Source organism: Ilyonectria robusta (assembly GCF_021365365.1).
Source record: "Ilyonectria robusta strain PMI_751 chromosome Unknown BGZ61scaffold_4, whole genome shotgun sequence".
NCBI classification, from domain to species: domain Eukaryota; kingdom Fungi; phylum Ascomycota; class Sordariomycetes; order Hypocreales; family Nectriaceae; genus Ilyonectria; species Ilyonectria robusta.
Window position 1 is genome coordinate 268,120 of NW_025764438.1, and position 16,263 is coordinate 284,382.

Sequence of the window (16,263 nt, forward strand, 5' to 3'; positions counted from 1 at the left end):
GTTTGCTGTGTGACAACGCCTCAGAGTCTCGATCCCCCACGGCGTCGCTTAGTCTTCCTGCAGCCCCGTCTTGTATGTCTTGTTTGATGGAGTATTTCTCACTCACGCAATGTCACCCAGTCCAATCGATCCCTCGGCGCCATTGCAGGGGATCATTCGGACCCGAAACAAGCCGAGGGATCTCAAACTGACTCGTGAGTGCTTCCCATTGGGTGGAGATGGAAACGCCTGCCCAGACTATTGGGAACCCGCCAACCTCATCACTCCCGGGGCGCGGGCGGCGCAGCCTCCCGGTCCCGGTTCGACACTGTGGGGAAGGCTCCGCACTGGGGCAGACTGGAGCGGCGCCGAAGCCCGGAAATCCGACTGCAGGCTTCCGAAGGGTGACTATCCGGTGACATTCAAGACCACACTGGCGAGGCTGAAGATAATGACGGTCAGAAATTTCAGTAGTTGATGATTCCAATCTTCCGGTACGTTGAGAAAACACGCCCTCCCCATGTCGCCTCGTTCCTTAGGTGCTTGGGTGTTTGCTTTTCTTGCAAATGCCCTTGCCTCGTCCCCCACGCGCCTCGTTGCGACAGCTTTCCCTTAGTAGGATAGCCTGGCGGCCTCGCAATCATGCGGTCAAAGTTTCCCGATTACTCAACTAGATTACTTATGCGAGTTGAAGTTGGCATGTGTGTCGCGCAAACCCAGCGTGGCGGTACTTACAGGGGGATTTCTTCATGGCCGAGACATGACACCCCCTCCCACTCCTCTCGAGTTTGTGATTCTTGGACTGTCCAATGTCTCAGCTACGCCGCTGCCACTCCGTGCGACCACTGTGTACCTGGTGGGACGGCGCTTAACGCGCAACCGAACATTGTGGCCTCCGGGTATGTGCCTTAGGGCGGGACATGTAAAAACAGGGTCTCAAGAGTACGCCCGAAGCCATGGAGCTGTCTAGATCAGTGGTACGCCACCGGCAGGGAAGACATGACTTGGAATCATACGGTTCCTTGTAGATCCTGCGGCGGGAAGCCACACGCACTGCAGCATCTCATGCGTCGGTAGATGGAAATGGTTTAGCAGCGCCCGATAATGACGATCAGCCGGGAGCAGTGAGACCCGATCGACGGCAGATGCTTGTAGCCTGGTCCCGAGCGGTCGGGACTCCCACCCCCACGGGCTTATCCATCTTGACAGCTGTCACGCGGACGAGGTGTGCGGTGGCGTTCCTCGGGTGGCGTTGGCTACACTTGATGTCTGCCTGCCGCGGAAAGTGTTGGATGGTGATAGCTGAGGAAGAGTGGCTGTGGGGTACCTCAGTCGGAAGGGAGCGTCCACCGTAAGGTGTCGAGGTACTTGCGACATCGTTGGAAGGCTTTTCCTGAAGCCATACCGCGGGCGTCAATCACATCAGAGTTGGCTAGGTTGAGTGATAAGCTCTGGGCTGGACTGAGACACCCAACCGAACTCGACTGGCCAGGTCATCATGTATTCAATGTGTTGGGGTACTCGCCACTGTTGATGAATATCGGAGAGTCAGCTATTGAAGCAGCTGATGGCATCCCCGGTGAATGAGGAAGCACAGAAGACAGCACCAAGGGTTCTGAGTTCTCCAGCTGACTGTTGAGGTATCAATGAACCCTCTTATTCATTTCATCAATAGAGCCTTGATGGTCAATATTCGACGCCCATGCCCACGTCCACGCCATCATCCACACCCATTGACCACATCCAGGTCCTCATCTAATGTATCACCCGGAGTTTAGAACCATAACCAGACCGGGGACGATGTTGCGAAGGCAAAATGTCGTATGCCGAATGCGTGAATTCATGATCATGATGCTGCTAAAATTCGCTAGGTGTTCCGCACACCAGTCTGTCCTTCTTGTCAACAATGCGTGGCCTCGCATGCCGCCATTCCTATCCTCGACTCCCCATCCCGTGAAGCATTTTTGTCTATGATTAGAACTGGTCTGTAGATGAAGTCGGTCAGCAAACATCCCCTCATCTAGACGCACAGAGCCGCAAGGGCTACAGCTTCGCCGTCTGCGGGACGTTAAGCAGAACTCACCAAGCGTCATGCTCATGCTGACATCGGTGTTCTCGACCATCTTGGTAAACTCCTCGAAGCTGATCTTGCCATCCTTATCGAGGTCGGCCTCCATGATGGTCTTGTCGACGATCTGCTGGAGCTGCTGGTCCTTCAGGTTGCTGCCGACCATCATCTTGAGGACGATGAAGAGCTCGCCGTTGCTGATGTAGCCGTCGCGGTCGATGTCGTAGACCTTGAAGGCGAACTGGAGCTTCTGCTCCTTGTTGCCTTTGCTGCTGAAGGCGCTCAGGCCCGTCACGAACTCCTGGAAGTCGACGTCACCACCGCCGTCCTCATCGAAGATGGCAATCATTCTGGGTGGTGCTTGTCAGCTCAAGTTCCACGGGGAGGGCACGTGGACGGGGACGCAGCGTACCGTGTGGCGAGGGGGTTGGAGGAGATCTGGGGGAGACTGAGGAACTCATCACGCTCAATCGCGCCGGAGTTGTCCTAATGATCGGTCAGCACTGTCCCATCCATGGCCCATCCTCGTCTCGGCGAAGGGGGGCGGCGCGCACCTTGTCCAGCTTCATGAACCGCTTTCGCAAGCGGTCGACTTCCTCTCGGTCGACTGCGACGTCTCAGCGCGGGGTCCTAAAAGCTCCATCACGGTCAGGTTAGGGCGGGCATGTGCTCACAGTTGGACCCCTGGACAATGTTGTCCAGGACTGCGCTGGTAGTGTTGCCCATCGTGGCGGATTACGGGCGGGGAGGATGCGGTGGAGCTGGTGTGTTCGGGACGGAGGGCGGTCCTTCGTGAGGGCTCCGCAAAGATCGCGGCGGCGGAGAGCGAGGGTGGGTTCGGGGGGTTCGGTGGTTCGTGGGGTCGTGGTTGTGTGAGTGAAGTCGTGATAAGGCTGAATTTCGTCGAGCCCGTTCCGCCTGATGGACTGCGGTATGAAGCGAGCGTCAAAGGGGAAACCGTATTGGCCGAGGGGTAACTTAATAACGGAGGCGGCAGATGACGAAACGGAGTGGTCGGCCACCGGAGTGGCGCGCACGGGCCATTGGAGCCGTGTAATACGGTAACGGGGTATATTTGACGTAAACGGAGTGCGTGAACGTGGTTGGAAACGGAGCATCGTTCACTTCAACCAAGCTTTGAGGATGTATGCATACTATATACGCTTTTGCATTGCAGTCGCAACCTTCCCCAGACTACCTAACCATATTTCCTGTTTGAGGGAATATCGCAGCTGCAGGCACGAACAGGCTTTCGGTGTGGCTGTGCCCGATGCAGCATCATGCCATGTCGAAGTTCGCATCACCACTCAGAGCTGCAACCAGAACCGGCGTTTTAACGAGCCGGAGGATTACGGTCCGGACGCACCGTCTGTTACGTGGTTGCCTAGGCGCTGACAGAAAGCCTGTCGAGTGTGATGGCGCTAGTTGCTAACTGGAAGCGTCATTGAATCCCCGCCAAAAGCCTGCTGAGCGTCCAGTGACAGTGCTGGGTGGCAGCGTGGGTTAGGCCTGATTAGGTGTGCTACGGTGCTACAGCGCGCTCACTGAGTCGTGCGCGCGGGGCAGGGGGCTGCCTAACGGTGCGCCTGGCTCACGTTTTCCCACTGGGCAAACCAAGATTCTGGCCGCCTAAAGGGAATCAGCCCCCCCCCAGAAGAAAAAAAGGAGACAGTGGTCCGAGCGCCGTCGGTACCTCGCCCGCAAGATTCTGCAGGCGAGTGACTTTGCCCCAGCACGGTCATCCCCCGCTGCCTCGCTCGACCTCTCTTGTGTTTACGGTTTGGGCACGCTGCACTTCTCATCTCCCTCAGCGCCCTTGCAAACCCAGGCGAAAAATCTTCGCGGCAAAACAAACCCCAACGTCACCCCATCGAGCCCGACCACGCTGCCATCGAAACAGGGCCTCCACGGGGCGTTTTGCATCCCAAAAACCATCGATTTCGACTCAACACCCTCCGTTTTATGATTTGATCGCTTTGTTTCGCGGTTTTTCCGCTGGCATCTCGCCGTCCGCCCCCGCCCTGCACCATGTCGTCCCGCAAGGTCCGAGTCAAGAAGCTCAGCGTCAAGACAACCCTCCCCGTGCTCCGGGAGGACCAGATCGACCCGTCCGAGTACGAAGCCCTTACGACCGAAAACCAAATCGCAACCGGTGTCGAGCAGGCCGAGGAAAACGTGAGTGTTTTGATGCCTTGTTTCCCTGCCACATATCGCGATATCACGTGCGGAAACACGTGATATGCCTTGGCGTCGTCCCCAGAGCACCGTGCACCGTGCCCCTCCACCATGATGTCGACCCCATCAATCACCAACCATGCACCCCGCCATGCAATCCTACAGTATCAAAACTAACCCAATTGGCTGTAGGAATACCATCTCCAGACCATCCTGAAGGAGGCCGGTACTAGCAATGACCAAGAGATCCCTGTCCCGCCTCCAACGGAGAGCAACATCAACTACAATGAGCTCTACGCCGTCCCTTTCCACAAGCCCTCCTCCTACATCCGCTTCTCGCAGACGGTGGAGGAGTGCATCACATGCCTCTATGACATGAACACGGAAGATGATGAGTATCTCAAAGAGTACAATAGTAAACCCCCTGCCGCTGGTGCCCTCTCCGAAGATGACTTTGAGCGCATCATGGAGGTCTTTGAGGACACCGCGGCGGAGCAGACTCCATTCGCATCGGTAGACAATACTGTTGTCGCCTATGACATGATGGTTCCTGCGCTGAACCACCTTGGTTCACCGTCCATTCTGCAGCATGCCAAGCCCGTCTATGAGTACTGGAAGTCGAGCCGACAGGCTGCTGGCAACAAGCCCTTGCACCCAACCCTCAAGTTCGAGACGCACCAGGAGACTGATGACACCGACCCCTTTGTCTGTTTCAGACGCCGGGAGGCCCGTCAGACTCGCAAGACGCGTGCTCGGGATAACAAGATCGCCGAGACGCTCAAGAAATTGCGTCGCGAACTCGAGGATGGTCGTCAACTCGTCCTCATGTCCTTCGAGCGTGAAATGCTGAAGCGAGAGCTGCTCACCATGGACCGAGCCGTCTTTGAGGAGCGAGCTCGGCTCAAGGATGTCAAGCTCAGGCTGGGTATCAAGGGCGAGGATGAGGACCTCATCAACCAAAAGGTATGTGATATCACCCATCCCCACAATCGAGTCATCCCACTTGGTACTGACTCCCCTGTCCAGCCTCAAAAGCGCAAGGTTGCAGAAGCCCCTGTTGTGCCTCGTCCTTCTGGCGCCCACGTGCGGGCGCCTGTCAGGTCCGATGGCAGAACGCTGGAAGCCGACCTCGTCTCGCTGGCTGACAAACTGGCCGAGAAGGAGAACGAGCTTCGTCTTGATATAGAAATGAAGGTTCAGAACCACCGCAAGTGGAACCAGAACCATATCGATCTCACTCGAGATCCGTTATCGCCGGTCAAGGACCAGGGCGCAGAGCTCAAGTTCAGGCCGGCCAAAACTCAGTACTTGATGACGCCGCCAGCATCGACGTCATCAGAAATGGATGTGGACGAGTACTCACCTGACACCATGCAGGTCGACAAGCCAGTCGACAAGCAGGACCACCCCGTCTTCCAGTTCACGGCCGGAGCGGCTTGCGAGCCGCCCAAATCCAACCAGCCTGCCTTCCGCCGCCGCATCGGTCGATTAAACCGTCTGTGGATCGACCGGAGGGGTATGGTGACCCCACCCCGGGCGGAGGGTGAAGGATACTCGGACCGCTGGAGGTACGACTCCGATTCTGAGGACGACGAGCCGCCCGTATATGAGGTGGATCCGTTCGACACTCGGGCTCTGAAGTTCAGGGCGACGATCCCGTTGAACCCATATATGTTCAGAGGGAGACCCGCAGTTCCACCAGAAGCCGTGAATGCGGCGCAAGGGGGAGCTCGAGTATTACCACCAGCTGCAACGGCGACGGCAGTGACGACGGCAGCGCAAGCACAAGCAGCGGCGCATGCCCAAGCCCATGCTATCGCGCAGGCACATGTGCAGATGAAGGCTCAGGCTGCAGCGCAAGCGAAAGCGGCGTCAGCGTCGGTGTCGGGCTGATGGGCTCCCTCACTCCCCAAGACTGTTGGCGTTGGCCTAGTCGTGTGCTTTGTATGATATCGTTTGTTGTGTTTATACCCATTGCTGGTGGATATGCGAGGCGTGGACCGGTCGAAGAAGGAAAGGCGGTCATTTGTTAGTCTCGGTTCGGGATGTATAGTATTTAGTCGTGGACCAGGGCATTGCGCGGAGTTTGGAGCTGAGGGGGGTTATTTGGGCTTAGACGTGGAGAGCCCGTTTGGTGGCCCAGGTCGAAAAATGAAAAACAAACGCCGGTCTAATCCAGACCGAAACAAACGTGTTCCATATGACGGTGAAGTGACTGCGCATGCGTTGGCGAAGGTGGGTGGAGGCACCGGCGGCGGAGGGCGACGTGGTCGTGGACGTGGTCGTGATGACGGGCCGGCTGAAGGTGGAGTGAGCTCTGGTAGCCGACGGGCATGGCTCAGGACCAGCAGAAGTATATGTAGACTTTGGCGATCGGCGAGGCTCGAGGCCGACGAGGAGAGGACGGAGCAGCCATGGAAAGCGGCTCTTTTGAATAGGAGGGAGCGGAAGACGAAGTCGAAGGTTCGGTGGTGTTGTCAGAAGGAGGGAGGAGCTTGGACTCGAGATCCTAGGCAATAAGTCATGTTAGCCCGGCGGACGGAGCAAGCGAGCGCGGCAAGGCTGTGCAGGGTCAGAAACAGAAACGAGACAGCAACTCACCGAATGACACACTGGCCGGATACAGCTACTGCCGGCAAGGACAGGACAGCAGGTCGGCGGGATGCAAGGCTGAAGAGGAAGAAGGAAAAAAAGTGTGCTTGCTAGTAGGTCGAGTGGTGGAGGAGAAAGTGAGGAGGAGCCGGGCTGAGTGGGTTTGGGTTGGATTGTTCCGAAGCGAGCGTGGGAGTGGTGCTGTGGGTGTGCTGTGGGTGGTGCGGGCAGACGGGCAGAAAAAGTGGCGGGCGAACCAGGCGCCTTGAATTTCGTTGGCAGCGTCAGCAGCAGCAGCAGCAGCACAACAGCAGCGCCGGATGGGCGTTGGAAATAGTGGGAGGTGCGCTAAAAACCCGGCCGTCGCTCAGTGGGTGAGTGGGTGAGTGGGTGCCCTCCCGCAACGGCCGTCTCGTCTCTAGCGGGCTCGGTCGCTAAGAGATCCGCTGAAGACCCTGAACCGCTGGCCCTGGACCGCTGCCCTGGAAAAACTAGGTACAGTAGGCTCTGGGTTCAGGGCTCTCGCGCTGTGGGACACTGGCGGACGCCTCATTCACAAACAAGTTTCGCATGGGAGGCGGCCCAGGAAGCAAGAATTGGAGCAAACTTTTGTCCATCAGAATGTCTGGGCTGTCATCTCCCGCCTCAATTCGAGCAATCGCCGTATTTCTAGGTAATATTCATCAGCATTGGCGAGGTATGTTGTGCGATGGGCACTGTGACGCAAAGGTTAAGATAGATTAGCTAATCCACCAACACTTTAATGGCCCCCCCCCACCATTCCCAGCGATGCCCTGGAAGATGTGGTGGTGTTGCCCCTCCATTCGCTTCTTATCGCCCCTCATTTTTTTTTGAGACCCCCTCCACGACGACGACATCAGACAGGAGTATTCTACGTACAGACTGAATGCTCTTTGGATTGTTTGCAGTAATTAGTTGCATTTTTTGTGAAACTTCATGTTGCCGATATAACTTTCAAACATACGTCAAGGCAATACCGACCTGTCGATATATCTTACTCTTCGCTGACGTCGTGCCCCCTTTCAACACCATCCCCTCCACCACCCAGACATCACCACTTTCTCTTCTACATCCTCCGGCCTCTTAATACCCAACCCACGCCAACGCCCTCCACCAACAAGCGTCACCCCCGAATCCGCACATCGCGCTCAACCGTACAGCGGCCATCTTCATAATGGCCTTCACCAACAAATCCTCCTACATCGCGCTCGGCTGCGAAGGCTCCGCCAACAAGCTCGGCATCGGCGTCATCCTGCACACGCCCACGGCCACCACCATCCTCTCCAACCTGCGCCACACCTTTGTCTCGCCGCCCGGCACCGGCTTCCTGCCCAAGGACACGGCCGCGCACCACCGCGCCCACTTTGTGCGCCTCGCCCGCGAAGCCCTCGCCGAAGCCAACATCATGCCCGCCGAAGTCGACTGCGTATGCTACACGCGCGGGCCGGGCATGGGCGCGCCGCTCACCAGCGTCGCCGTGGCCGCGCGCACGCTTTCGCTGCTGTGGGACCGCCCGCTCGTCGGCGTCAACCACTGCGTGGGCCACATCGAGATGGGCCGCTACATCACCGGCGCCGAGAACCCCGTCGTGCTCTACGTCTCTGGCGGCAACTCGCAAGTCATCGCCTACGCCGAGCAGCGCTACCGCATCTTCGGCGAGACTCTCGACATCGCCGTGGGGAACTGCCTCGACCGCTTCGCCCGCACCCTCGAGATCAGCAACGACCCAGCCCCCGGCTACAACATCGAGCAGCTCGCCAAGAAAGGCTCCAAGTTACTCGACCTCCCATACACAGTCAAGGGCATGGACTGCTCTTTTTCAGGCATCCTGGCCTCCGCGGACGGCCTCGCCGCACAGATGAAGGCCGGCGCCGACTTCACACCCGCCGATCTGTGTTTCTCCCTCCAGGAGACTGTCTTCGCCATGCTTGTCGAGATCACCGAGCGCGCAATGGCCCACGTCGGCAGCTCACAGGTCCTCATCGTCGGCGGTGTCGGCTGCAACGAGCGCTTACAGGATATGATGGGACATATGGCCCGCGAGCGTGGCGGCTCCGTCTACGCCACCGACGAGCGCTTCTGCATCGACAATGGCATCATGATTGCCCACGCCGGCTTGTTGGCCTACGAGACGGGGTTCCGCACGCCCTTCGAGGAGAGCACATGTACGCAGCGCTTCAGGACTGATGAGGTCTTTATTAAGTGGAGAGACTGATCCCGAGCCTGCCTTTCCTGCCTTGTGTCATTGGTGTCATTGGTGTCATCCGCCGTGAATCTTGATCATCAAATATTCTTCCGAGGCGCCACTGGGCCCAGAGACATCCCCAGCGCGCCTCTCATCATCCATAATCTATCATCTGCCGATATCTCGGGTTCCAACAGCAACAAAAAACATGGCAATTGAGGGTCCATCCCTATCCTGCGACCCCGTTCTCTCATAAGATTCATGCCAGATATATTCCACTCCTACATCCAAAGTAGCAACCGAAGATAGATGGTCCATTAAATCCACGTTGCCCTGAGGCAATCCATTTCTCGGCAAGCAATGCTTTAGCTCCGAGTCAAGTCTTTTCTTAGCCCTCGTCTGTCGAGGTGGGCTTGTACATGATCGTTGTAACATACTACTCACCAGTCAGTCATCTCATCCTGCTCTAGACCGGCGTCAACGGAAGTCTTACCTTGTTTCTGTATCGAGTTGTCGCGGAGACAGCGAGGATGTTGTTCTTGATGCTGCTGGTAGCAAGGTGGTTCAGAATGGTATGGTTGGGCATGTTGAGGACGCTGTTGTCGTCCTTCATCAAAGTCGCGGCGTTCAACACGGGCTTGCTGAGGAAGCCTGGAAGACCAGGCGGGTTGGGCAACTTCTCGATGGCTGAGACGGCATACTGATACGCGACCGAGTCCTCGGACTGGTCAAAGTCCACCAGGTACGCTGGGATCGGGTGGCGGTAACTCTCGAGGGGAAGCGCTTCCCTGCCCTTGGACGGCTGGGGTTGATGGGGCATAGGCTGATGCTCCTGCGTCTGGGTCGCGGGCTCGACCTCGGTGGGTTTGGGCGCCGGCAGCGGAGGGATGACCTGCAGGGCGTCGTCGGGGTTGACTTCGATGTAGTTGACGAGGTTGTTTCCGAAGTCGACCGTGGTGGGCAGATCCGGAGACGTCTGCATAATACCGTCCACCAGAAAGCGGACATGGTGAGTGCCAGGGAGGATGTGGATGGTGGCTGCGAAGCAACCGGGGTTGCCCTCTCTGTTTCCCGGACATGTCAGCATGTCCAAAACCAGATATACGGCGGTACCTATATGTACGCGGTCCTCGTTACAGCGTGTCGGGCTGAGCCGAGCGTGACACGCATCCGAGACGGTTGAGCATAGATAAGGCAGCCACCGCGGCACAGAGGACGCGGGCAGCCGCCTTAATGTCTCGGACGGAGGTAACCATGGAATAACAAGAAAGAGATGAACTACTCACACTGGATGGAGACGCTGCTTTCGATTCCACTGGAATATTGTACCCGTCACGTAGATCTTATCGCCTCCGCGACGCCACTCGAGCTTGGTCGGGACCGTAGGCCGGGTCTTGTCGACGCGCAGCTCCTCGCCCTCCTCCTCGTCGACAGTGGTTGCGCTAAGGGCGGAGCTCTTGCGTGTCATGCCGTCTGAAGAATCGATGTGCTCGACGTCCGGGAGATCTGTTTCCTGCTCGGGAGCGAGGATCGGGGAGCCGGGGGTGTGGACCTCCTCCTCGATGGGGAGGGGCAATCGCGGGGGGCGAGTCAGGTACATGTCGGTGATGCTGCTGTTGGAGACGAGGGGGAGTTCGGCCTGGGCCGAGTGGTGAGAGCGGAGCGAGGAGGACTCAAAGGGCACGGCGACGGGCTTGGAGGGCTCGTCACGAATCGCGGACTTGGCCTCGGCGGGCTTGGCCTCGACGGCGGCGGCGGCGGCGGCGGCGGGCTTGACGGGGCCCGAGGTGTTGCTGTGGGGGGAGCCGCTGAGGGACGAGACGGCGGTGGTGGGGAGGCTCTTGGGCCGGTTGACGATGGTAGAGCCCTGGGCCTGGGCGAGCGAGGGCTCCGGCGGCGCGGCGGAGCGGTGGGTGTGGCCGGGGATGATGTTGCGGGCGTCCTTACGGTGCTGGCGGGGCGAGTCGTGGCCCGAGCCCGGAGCCGACACCGACGGCGTAGAGGACGTCGGCGTCACGGGCTTGGACGAGGTGGACGGATTGTTGCCCATGATTGCGGTTGCAGGTGCGCCCTGTGGTCGTTGGCGGTCGTTGGTGGTCGTTGGCTAAGCGGGGGAAAGCCCCGGTGCCGTTGCGGGTTGGGGAGGTTGAGAGTTGAAGGTTGAGAGTCGGATGTCCAAGCGCCGAGTGTGGAGTGGTGTGGAGGTGGAGGAGGTGGAGGAAGTGGAGGTGGGAGGTTCAAGGCGGGAGGACGAAAGGAGCGACGGACGGCTTATCGCGATAGCACTCGAAGCCAGCGTTCTGTACCTTATGTATGGCTCACGGCGAAATCCTCCAAGCCGCCGAGTCGCTGGTTCTCTTTTGTCTATTGCGACAATGACGACACTCGCATCCAGCAACAAGGGCCGCGGCAGTATCGCATCAACAGGGCCCCCCAATTAAATCAGCAGCGCGCCCCCGAACGCAGCTGCGCACAACGCTGGCGTTGTGTAGCCGTGGGAGAGCTGTCAAAGTAGAGAAGGAAAAAAAATGGCCGCCGGGCTCGATTGCGTGTGGACCGAGACGATTCGATTCGCGCAGCGCCGTGTGTCGTATTTCGGGTTGCGCCGTGATGAGGAGCTGCTTTGTCCCACGTCGCGTTTGCGGGATTGTTCGTTCGGTCTGGCGATGGTTGGTTTTGTTGGACCCCGTTTTGGTGTCGCTGTCGCGGGGGAAGAGTGGAGAGCGGAGAGAAATGGTGGGAGGTGGGAGGAGGTGGTGGGCTGGAATGAGATGCAGTGATGGGAGTTAAAGAGCGACTTTGAGACGACCTTGTCTGCCACCAATACTGCACATCAACACATGTACACATGCAGCCCCTCCCAGTACCTGCTATCACCCACCATTCCAAGTTCCAGGGGCTTCCAGTGGCTGGGGTTGGCATGCCGCAGTGGGGTGAGACGGAGCCGCCTGCTACCTATACAAACAGCTCCCTTGCACAGCACAATAAAGCTCCCTCTAACTTACCTACTCCGTACCAGGTACATCAACGTACATCAACGTACATCAACGTATCCATATTCAATCCGCAACACCAACCGATTGTCTCTTGGATCAAACACACTGTAAACCCAGCCTTTAATTTCCTCCAATCCCCTCTTGAAACTTGAAACCGTCTCCGACAATGTCGTGACCTCATTCAACCCGCCTTAGCATCCCGCAGCTCAACACAGAGACCATCATCGTCAACATCGCCAGCTGCTACGATGGCTGACACGTCCCCGATAACCTCGGCCTCCCACTCCTCCAGCTCTATCCTCTCGCTCCTCCTCGACGCCCTCACCGCCGTCTTCTCTTTCCTCTACTCCATCCGCTGGTCCCTCCGCCTCTCCCAGCTATTATCCTTGTTCGCCCTTCCATTCCGCCTCATTCTCTATCCCTTGCGTTTCATCACCAGCATATTTCTCACGCTCTTCGCTCCCGCCATCTACATTGTATCATTTGGCGTTTCCGGCGTTCAAGCCCTCGCTTCCTTCTTTGCCAGCCTTGAGGTGAGATTGTCTATGCTCCAACATGTGAAGACTGGTACACTGATGCGTTAGGTATAGCCGTTGTACACATTTGTAAGAAACCATCATCTCCATCAACATAGATGATCAATTATCAGAATATCGACTCTAACCCTGTCTCCTAGTTCGGTGCAGCAGCAGGTGTGGGCATTTTCGCCGGCATCGTCATCGCCATCTCATCCTCGCTCATCACCTCCCAATTAGGCATGCAGGACGACGACGACGCCTCCACGGAAAGGTCCAGCTCCAAGCAGGGCTCCCTTCAAGACCCTCAAAGCCGCCGTGATTCGTCTTCTACGGAGCTCGACTGGCAATGGCTCGACTCGCCCTCGCACCGGCGCAGACCCGCCGCTGGGTTGCTGTCGCAGACTATTCACGAGGAGGATGATGATTCTGAATACTAAGGTAAACGAAGGTGGTTGTTCCGCTCAAGATAGATATTTCGGTATGAATACATAGTCTTACAGCTTCTCTAGCACACCCGAAATACCCCAATCCCACGTCGGGCCACGCCGCGTCGCACCTTTCCATGCCATGCAGGCCAATGCTCTGTCTGGCCCTTTAATATAGTCGTCTTGGCTTTCATTCCATCCCTTTGCGCCGTGTCTCTCGCTTTACTCGGGTTCGCATGTTCTGTTTAATCACTCTGTAACGCCAATTCCAATCCTTCTTGTCATGTGTTGCTGCGACCGAACATCCTATCTTCGGTATACATCGCGATCCGGCCTCTCCCGATCTCGCGATCGCTCGTGTCGAGGCGATCGGCTACGGCTCATGGTTCCGCGGTCTCTGTCATACCGTCGGTCCTCCCTGCTATTGCGACGTCGGCGTTCATCCCGGGGACGATCATCTCGAGGGCGGTCGTCTCTAGGGGGACGGTCGTCCCTTCGTCGAGGCGCTCCATCATCCCGCTTGTAGGCAGGTATGTAAGTGTCAATTTCGGGACCACCTCGAGGTCCAGGCGCACCGCGTGCCCGAGGCCCTCGATCCCGATAATCACCGTCGTCTCCGGGAGGCGGGCGAGAGGGCGGTGGTCCTCGCTCCCGCTGCCACGCTGGTCGACGGTCTTCAGGTCCGTTTCGGTACCGACCATTGGCCCCATTGCGTCCGTTACCGTAAGGATCGTTACTGTTGAAGCCGGCCGTGGCACCATTTGCGTCGGGGCCAATTCCCACTGTTCCTCCCTTGGGAGCCGGAGGGAGTGCGGCCTTGCGATCGTGGAACTTTCTTCGGTCCAGCTCGTGACTTTCCTCGTACATTGGGATCTCATGCGGCTCCAGGGGTAGGGGCTGCATCTTAAAGTATGGGTGCTTCAGGGCGTCCACTGCATTGATTCGGGTCCGCCAGTCCAATCTCAGCAGTTCCTTCAGAAGCGAGATGGCTCCTGAGCCATATCTGAGATGTAGGGGTTAGATGTTGATTCCACCAACCGAAAAGGAATGGCAACTCACTCTCTGAATCGATTCTGGATGTTTCCCGTTCGGGGTCGCGTCGTCAAATGCTCACCGCCTGGTAATAACTTCCACCTAGGCATATTTTCCTCTGTCGGGGAGCCCATCAGATCCCAAATGATTTCCAGTTGGTGGCTATCGCTCTCGCCAGCCAGGATCGGCTTCCGCACCAGCATCTCGCCGAAAACGCAGCTATCTCGAGTGTTAGGACGAAAAGAACAAGGCAGCACGAGTAGTTCAAATGCTTACCCAACTCCCCATACGTCAATAGCGGGGGTGTATTGCCGCAGCTGTAGCAACAGCTCGGGTGGGCGGTACCATCTCGTAACCACGAGACCAGTGTACTCTCGACGACCTTCGCCCATAGCCTGACCGGCCTGGGGAGTCTGTCCCTCGTAATGTCTGGCCAGACCAAAATCGGCAATCTGGAGGATACCTTGGTTGTTGATGAGCAAGTTGGCGGCCTTCATATCGCGGTGGAGGATCTGGTTCTCGTGGAGGTAGCGGAGGCCCTCGAGTAACTGCAGCATGTAACATTTGATCTGGGCCTCCTTGAATTGAACTGACGGGTTGTCGAGAAGGCCGGAGAGGTCGTGGTCCATGTACGGCGTGGCCATGTATACAATGGGTTTCTTGCGCTTATCGGCTGGGGCAAGTTGCATGAGCAAATGATCGGGCTGCGAGGCTGGTAGACAGGAGGCGGGAACTCACTGGATTTGGAAGGGTGTTCAACAGCCATGTCCTCAAGCCTAAGGATGTTCTTATGTGACAGGAGCTTGAGAAGCTTGATCTCGCGAAGGGCGGTGATTGGAAACTGTATCGGGTCAGAGAGGTGAGGTCGGGGTGGAGGAGGCGACTCGAGCATGACATACGCCATCCTTTTCGTGGTGCATGATGATTTTCTTCAGGGCGACGATGGCGCCGGTCTTCCGCGATCGGGCTCGATGAACCTCACTATACGGGAAGGCCCAGTGTTAGACAGCATTGGTTGGATAAGTGGTGCCAAGGCCAGGCAAAGAGAGGCCAGGGATGGAGAGGCCATACCCAAATGTTCCCTCGCCCAGCTTGCCCTGCAGCTCATAGTCGGAGATGCGCGAGCAGCCCAGGAAGCTGGATCGTGGTCGCAGGTGATTGAGGGCAAAGGTTCGCGGCGAGGTGCCGTCTGGCGGCGTATCTGTAGGTAGTTCCATGGCGCCTGGATGGTGATGCGCTGGGTTCTGGGGTCGGGATTGGAGAGGTTTTGAAGAGGTTGGTTGGAAGGTAGCGGATGGCGCGTCAGGCGAAGGATGGGCCGTCTTGAAAGCAGACTTGGACTCGCATCGCCTCTCGATGGTTGTGACGGAAGGAGAGAATCGAGTGAAGGTGGTGGAATTAGGGTGAAGTAGAAATCAAGCCCGGGGGCTGATCCGGCGAAGGGTGAAATGAGGGTGATGGAAAGCTGAGGCTGCGCACGTCACAACTGTTCGCCTTTGTCAGGCGTCGTGTGAATCTACACTATCACACGTACCTACAGGACAATAGGCGAGGCGTACGAAGGCGGTGAGGCGCGAAAGTCGGGCAGAATTTCCAACACGGGCAGGGCCAGGGTCACGTCGCTGCAAGCCTGCAAGGTACGTAGAGTTCTGTACTAAGCCTGGAGCATGGAGCATGGAGCATGGAGCACATGAGACATGCCGTGTGCTTGGTATGGGAGTCCAGACCCTGGAAGCCAGAACACGGTGAAAGACGTCATGTTTGGATGTCCGTCTACTCGCTCCCCTTTCTCCGTCTGCTCTTGTACTGAAGCATCCCACAGTGTCGCATCACATCACATCATAACTGACCCCACCGATATGCACGACAACCTGACTTCTGCGACCCTTAATCACCGACGCAAGCTTCCCCGTACTGTACAAACAAAAGGCCGGGTTTTGACGGCGTAGGGCGGCCCGGAAATCGGAGCTGTTCTGTCCTTCGCCCTGCACGCGCCTGCCGTTTCTGCGTTCTGCCTCTGCTTGGGTGGTTTCCCTTCGCGCCAGTGGCCACCCAGCACCCAGCACGAATCCACCTTCCGAAAACACATTGGCCCAGTCAGTGGCCGGTTGATGACGCTGTTGTCCAAAGCGGCCGAAAACTCCACTTTGTTCTAGTGGAGGAAGGCCCCGTCAACGCCTCCGATTGCCCGAATCGTCCTGTAGTGCTGGGATTTTTTTCTTCTTCGCCGGCTTCTGATTCTTCTCTCTTGTCCCACTGGCCGGGTGTGTGT

At 57.5% G+C, this 16,263-nt stretch overlaps 7 protein-coding genes across 7 annotated transcripts; 3 read left to right on the plus strand and 4 right to left on the minus strand.

Moving 5' to 3' along the window:
• Positions 1-1,654: 1,654 nt before the first annotated feature.
• Positions 1,655-2,981, minus strand: BGZ61DRAFT_157412 (calcineurin, beta subunit). Its single transcript, XM_046237424.1, has 5 exons — positions 2,722-2,981; positions 2,602-2,654; positions 2,460-2,533; positions 2,063-2,397; positions 1,655-1,964 (listed from the first exon to the last, which is right to left on the minus strand). Exons 1-5 carry the CDS (start codon positions 2,771-2,773, stop codon positions 1,954-1,956), a joined length of 525 nt encoding a protein of 174 aa, XP_046108124.1. The 5' UTR covers positions 2,774-2,981; the 3' UTR covers positions 1,655-1,953.
• A 1,094-nt stretch (positions 2,982-4,075) lies between these two features.
• Positions 4,076-5,905, plus strand: BGZ61DRAFT_302964 (enhancer of polycomb-like-domain-containing protein; the record flags this gene model as incomplete). The annotated part of the gene is made up of 3 exons (XM_046238703.1): positions 4,076-4,222; positions 4,415-5,185; positions 5,249-5,905. Coding segments are annotated over 3 exons (1,575 nt in total), but the record flags the coding sequence as incomplete, so codon positions are not given.
• A 2,104-nt stretch (positions 5,906-8,009) lies between these two features.
• On the plus strand, positions 8,010-9,050 carry BGZ61DRAFT_344581 (glycoprotease family-domain-containing protein; the record flags this gene model as incomplete). The annotated part of the gene is made up of 1 exon (XM_046239713.1): positions 8,010-9,050. The coding sequence occupies one exon, from the start codon at positions 8,010-8,012 to the stop codon at positions 9,048-9,050; it is 1,041 nt and encodes a 346-aa protein (XP_046108126.1).
• A 179-nt stretch (positions 9,051-9,229) lies between these two features.
• On the minus strand, positions 9,230-11,266 carry BGZ61DRAFT_157535 (5'-AMP-activated protein kinase beta subunit, interation domain-containing protein). The gene is made up of 3 exons (XM_046237427.1): positions 10,307-11,266; positions 9,514-10,084; positions 9,230-9,456 (listed from the first exon to the last, which is right to left on the minus strand). Exons 1-3 carry the CDS (start codon positions 11,068-11,070, stop codon positions 9,409-9,411), a joined length of 1,383 nt encoding a protein of 460 aa, XP_046108127.1. The 5' UTR covers positions 11,071-11,266; the 3' UTR covers positions 9,230-9,408.
• BGZ61DRAFT_157534 (uncharacterized protein) lies at positions 11,267-12,103 on the minus strand. Its single transcript, XM_046237426.1, has one exon. It carries the CDS (start codon positions 11,940-11,942, stop codon positions 11,463-11,465), a length of 480 nt encoding a protein of 159 aa, XP_046108128.1. The 5' UTR covers positions 11,943-12,103; the 3' UTR covers positions 11,267-11,462.
• Positions 12,104-12,264: 161 nt separating this feature from the next.
• Positions 12,265-12,971, plus strand: BGZ61DRAFT_528645 (uncharacterized protein; the record flags this gene model as incomplete). Its single annotated transcript, XM_046253288.1, has 3 exons — positions 12,265-12,549; positions 12,607-12,621; positions 12,693-12,971. 3 exons carry the CDS (start codon positions 12,265-12,267, stop codon positions 12,969-12,971), a joined length of 579 nt encoding a protein of 192 aa, XP_046108129.1.
• Positions 12,972-13,181: 210 nt separating this feature from the next.
• BGZ61DRAFT_157551 (kinase-like domain-containing protein) lies at positions 13,182-15,349 on the minus strand. Its single transcript, XM_046237428.1, has 6 exons — positions 15,063-15,349; positions 14,891-14,972; positions 14,730-14,832; positions 14,268-14,664; positions 14,019-14,210; positions 13,182-13,962 (listed from the first exon to the last, which is right to left on the minus strand). Exons 1-6 carry the CDS (start codon positions 15,206-15,208, stop codon positions 13,266-13,268), a joined length of 1,617 nt encoding a protein of 538 aa, XP_046108130.1. The 5' UTR covers positions 15,209-15,349; the 3' UTR covers positions 13,182-13,265.
• Positions 15,350-16,263: the final 914 nt, after the last annotated feature.

Bases quoted from the DNA above. Each gene is read 5' to 3' on its own strand.
- BGZ61DRAFT_157412 (XM_046237424.1), bottom strand. From the start codon at position 2,773: ATGGGCAACACTACCAGCGCAGTCCTGGACAACATTGTCCAGGGGTCC. The intron at 2,655-2,721 runs GTGAGCACATGC...GAGACGTCGCAG, and splicing joins CATTGTCCAGGGGTCCAACT to TCGACCGAGAGGAAGTCGAC. The intron at 2,534-2,601 runs GTGCGCGCCGCC...ACCGATCATTAG, and splicing joins GGTTCATGAAGCTGGACAAG to GACAACTCCGGCGCGATTGA.
- BGZ61DRAFT_157535 (XM_046237427.1), bottom strand. From the start codon at position 11,070: ATGGGCAACAATCCGTCCACCTCGTCCAAGCCCGTGACGCCGACGTCC. The intron at 10,085-10,306 runs GTGAGTAGTTCA...TCCGGGAAACAG, and splicing joins AAGCAGCGTCTCCATCCAGT to AGAGGGCAACCCCGGTTGCT. The intron at 9,457-9,513 runs GTAAGACTTCCG...ACTGGTGAGTAG, and splicing joins CAACTCGATACAGAAACAAG to TATGTTACAACGATCATGTA.
- BGZ61DRAFT_157534 (XM_046237426.1), bottom strand. From the start codon at position 11,942: ATGCCAACCCCAGCCACTGGAAGCCCCTGGAACTTGGAATGGTGGGTG.
- BGZ61DRAFT_157551 (XM_046237428.1), bottom strand. From the start codon at position 15,208: ATGGAACTACCTACAGATACGCCGCCAGACGGCACCTCGCCGCGAACC. The intron at 14,973-15,062 runs GTATGGCCTCTC...CTTCCCGTATAG, and splicing joins CTGGGCGAGGGAACATTTGG to TGAGGTTCATCGAGCCCGAT. The intron at 13,963-14,018 runs GTGAGTTGCCAT...CCTACATCTCAG, and splicing joins ATCCAGAATCGATTCAGAGA to ATATGGCTCAGGAGCCATCT.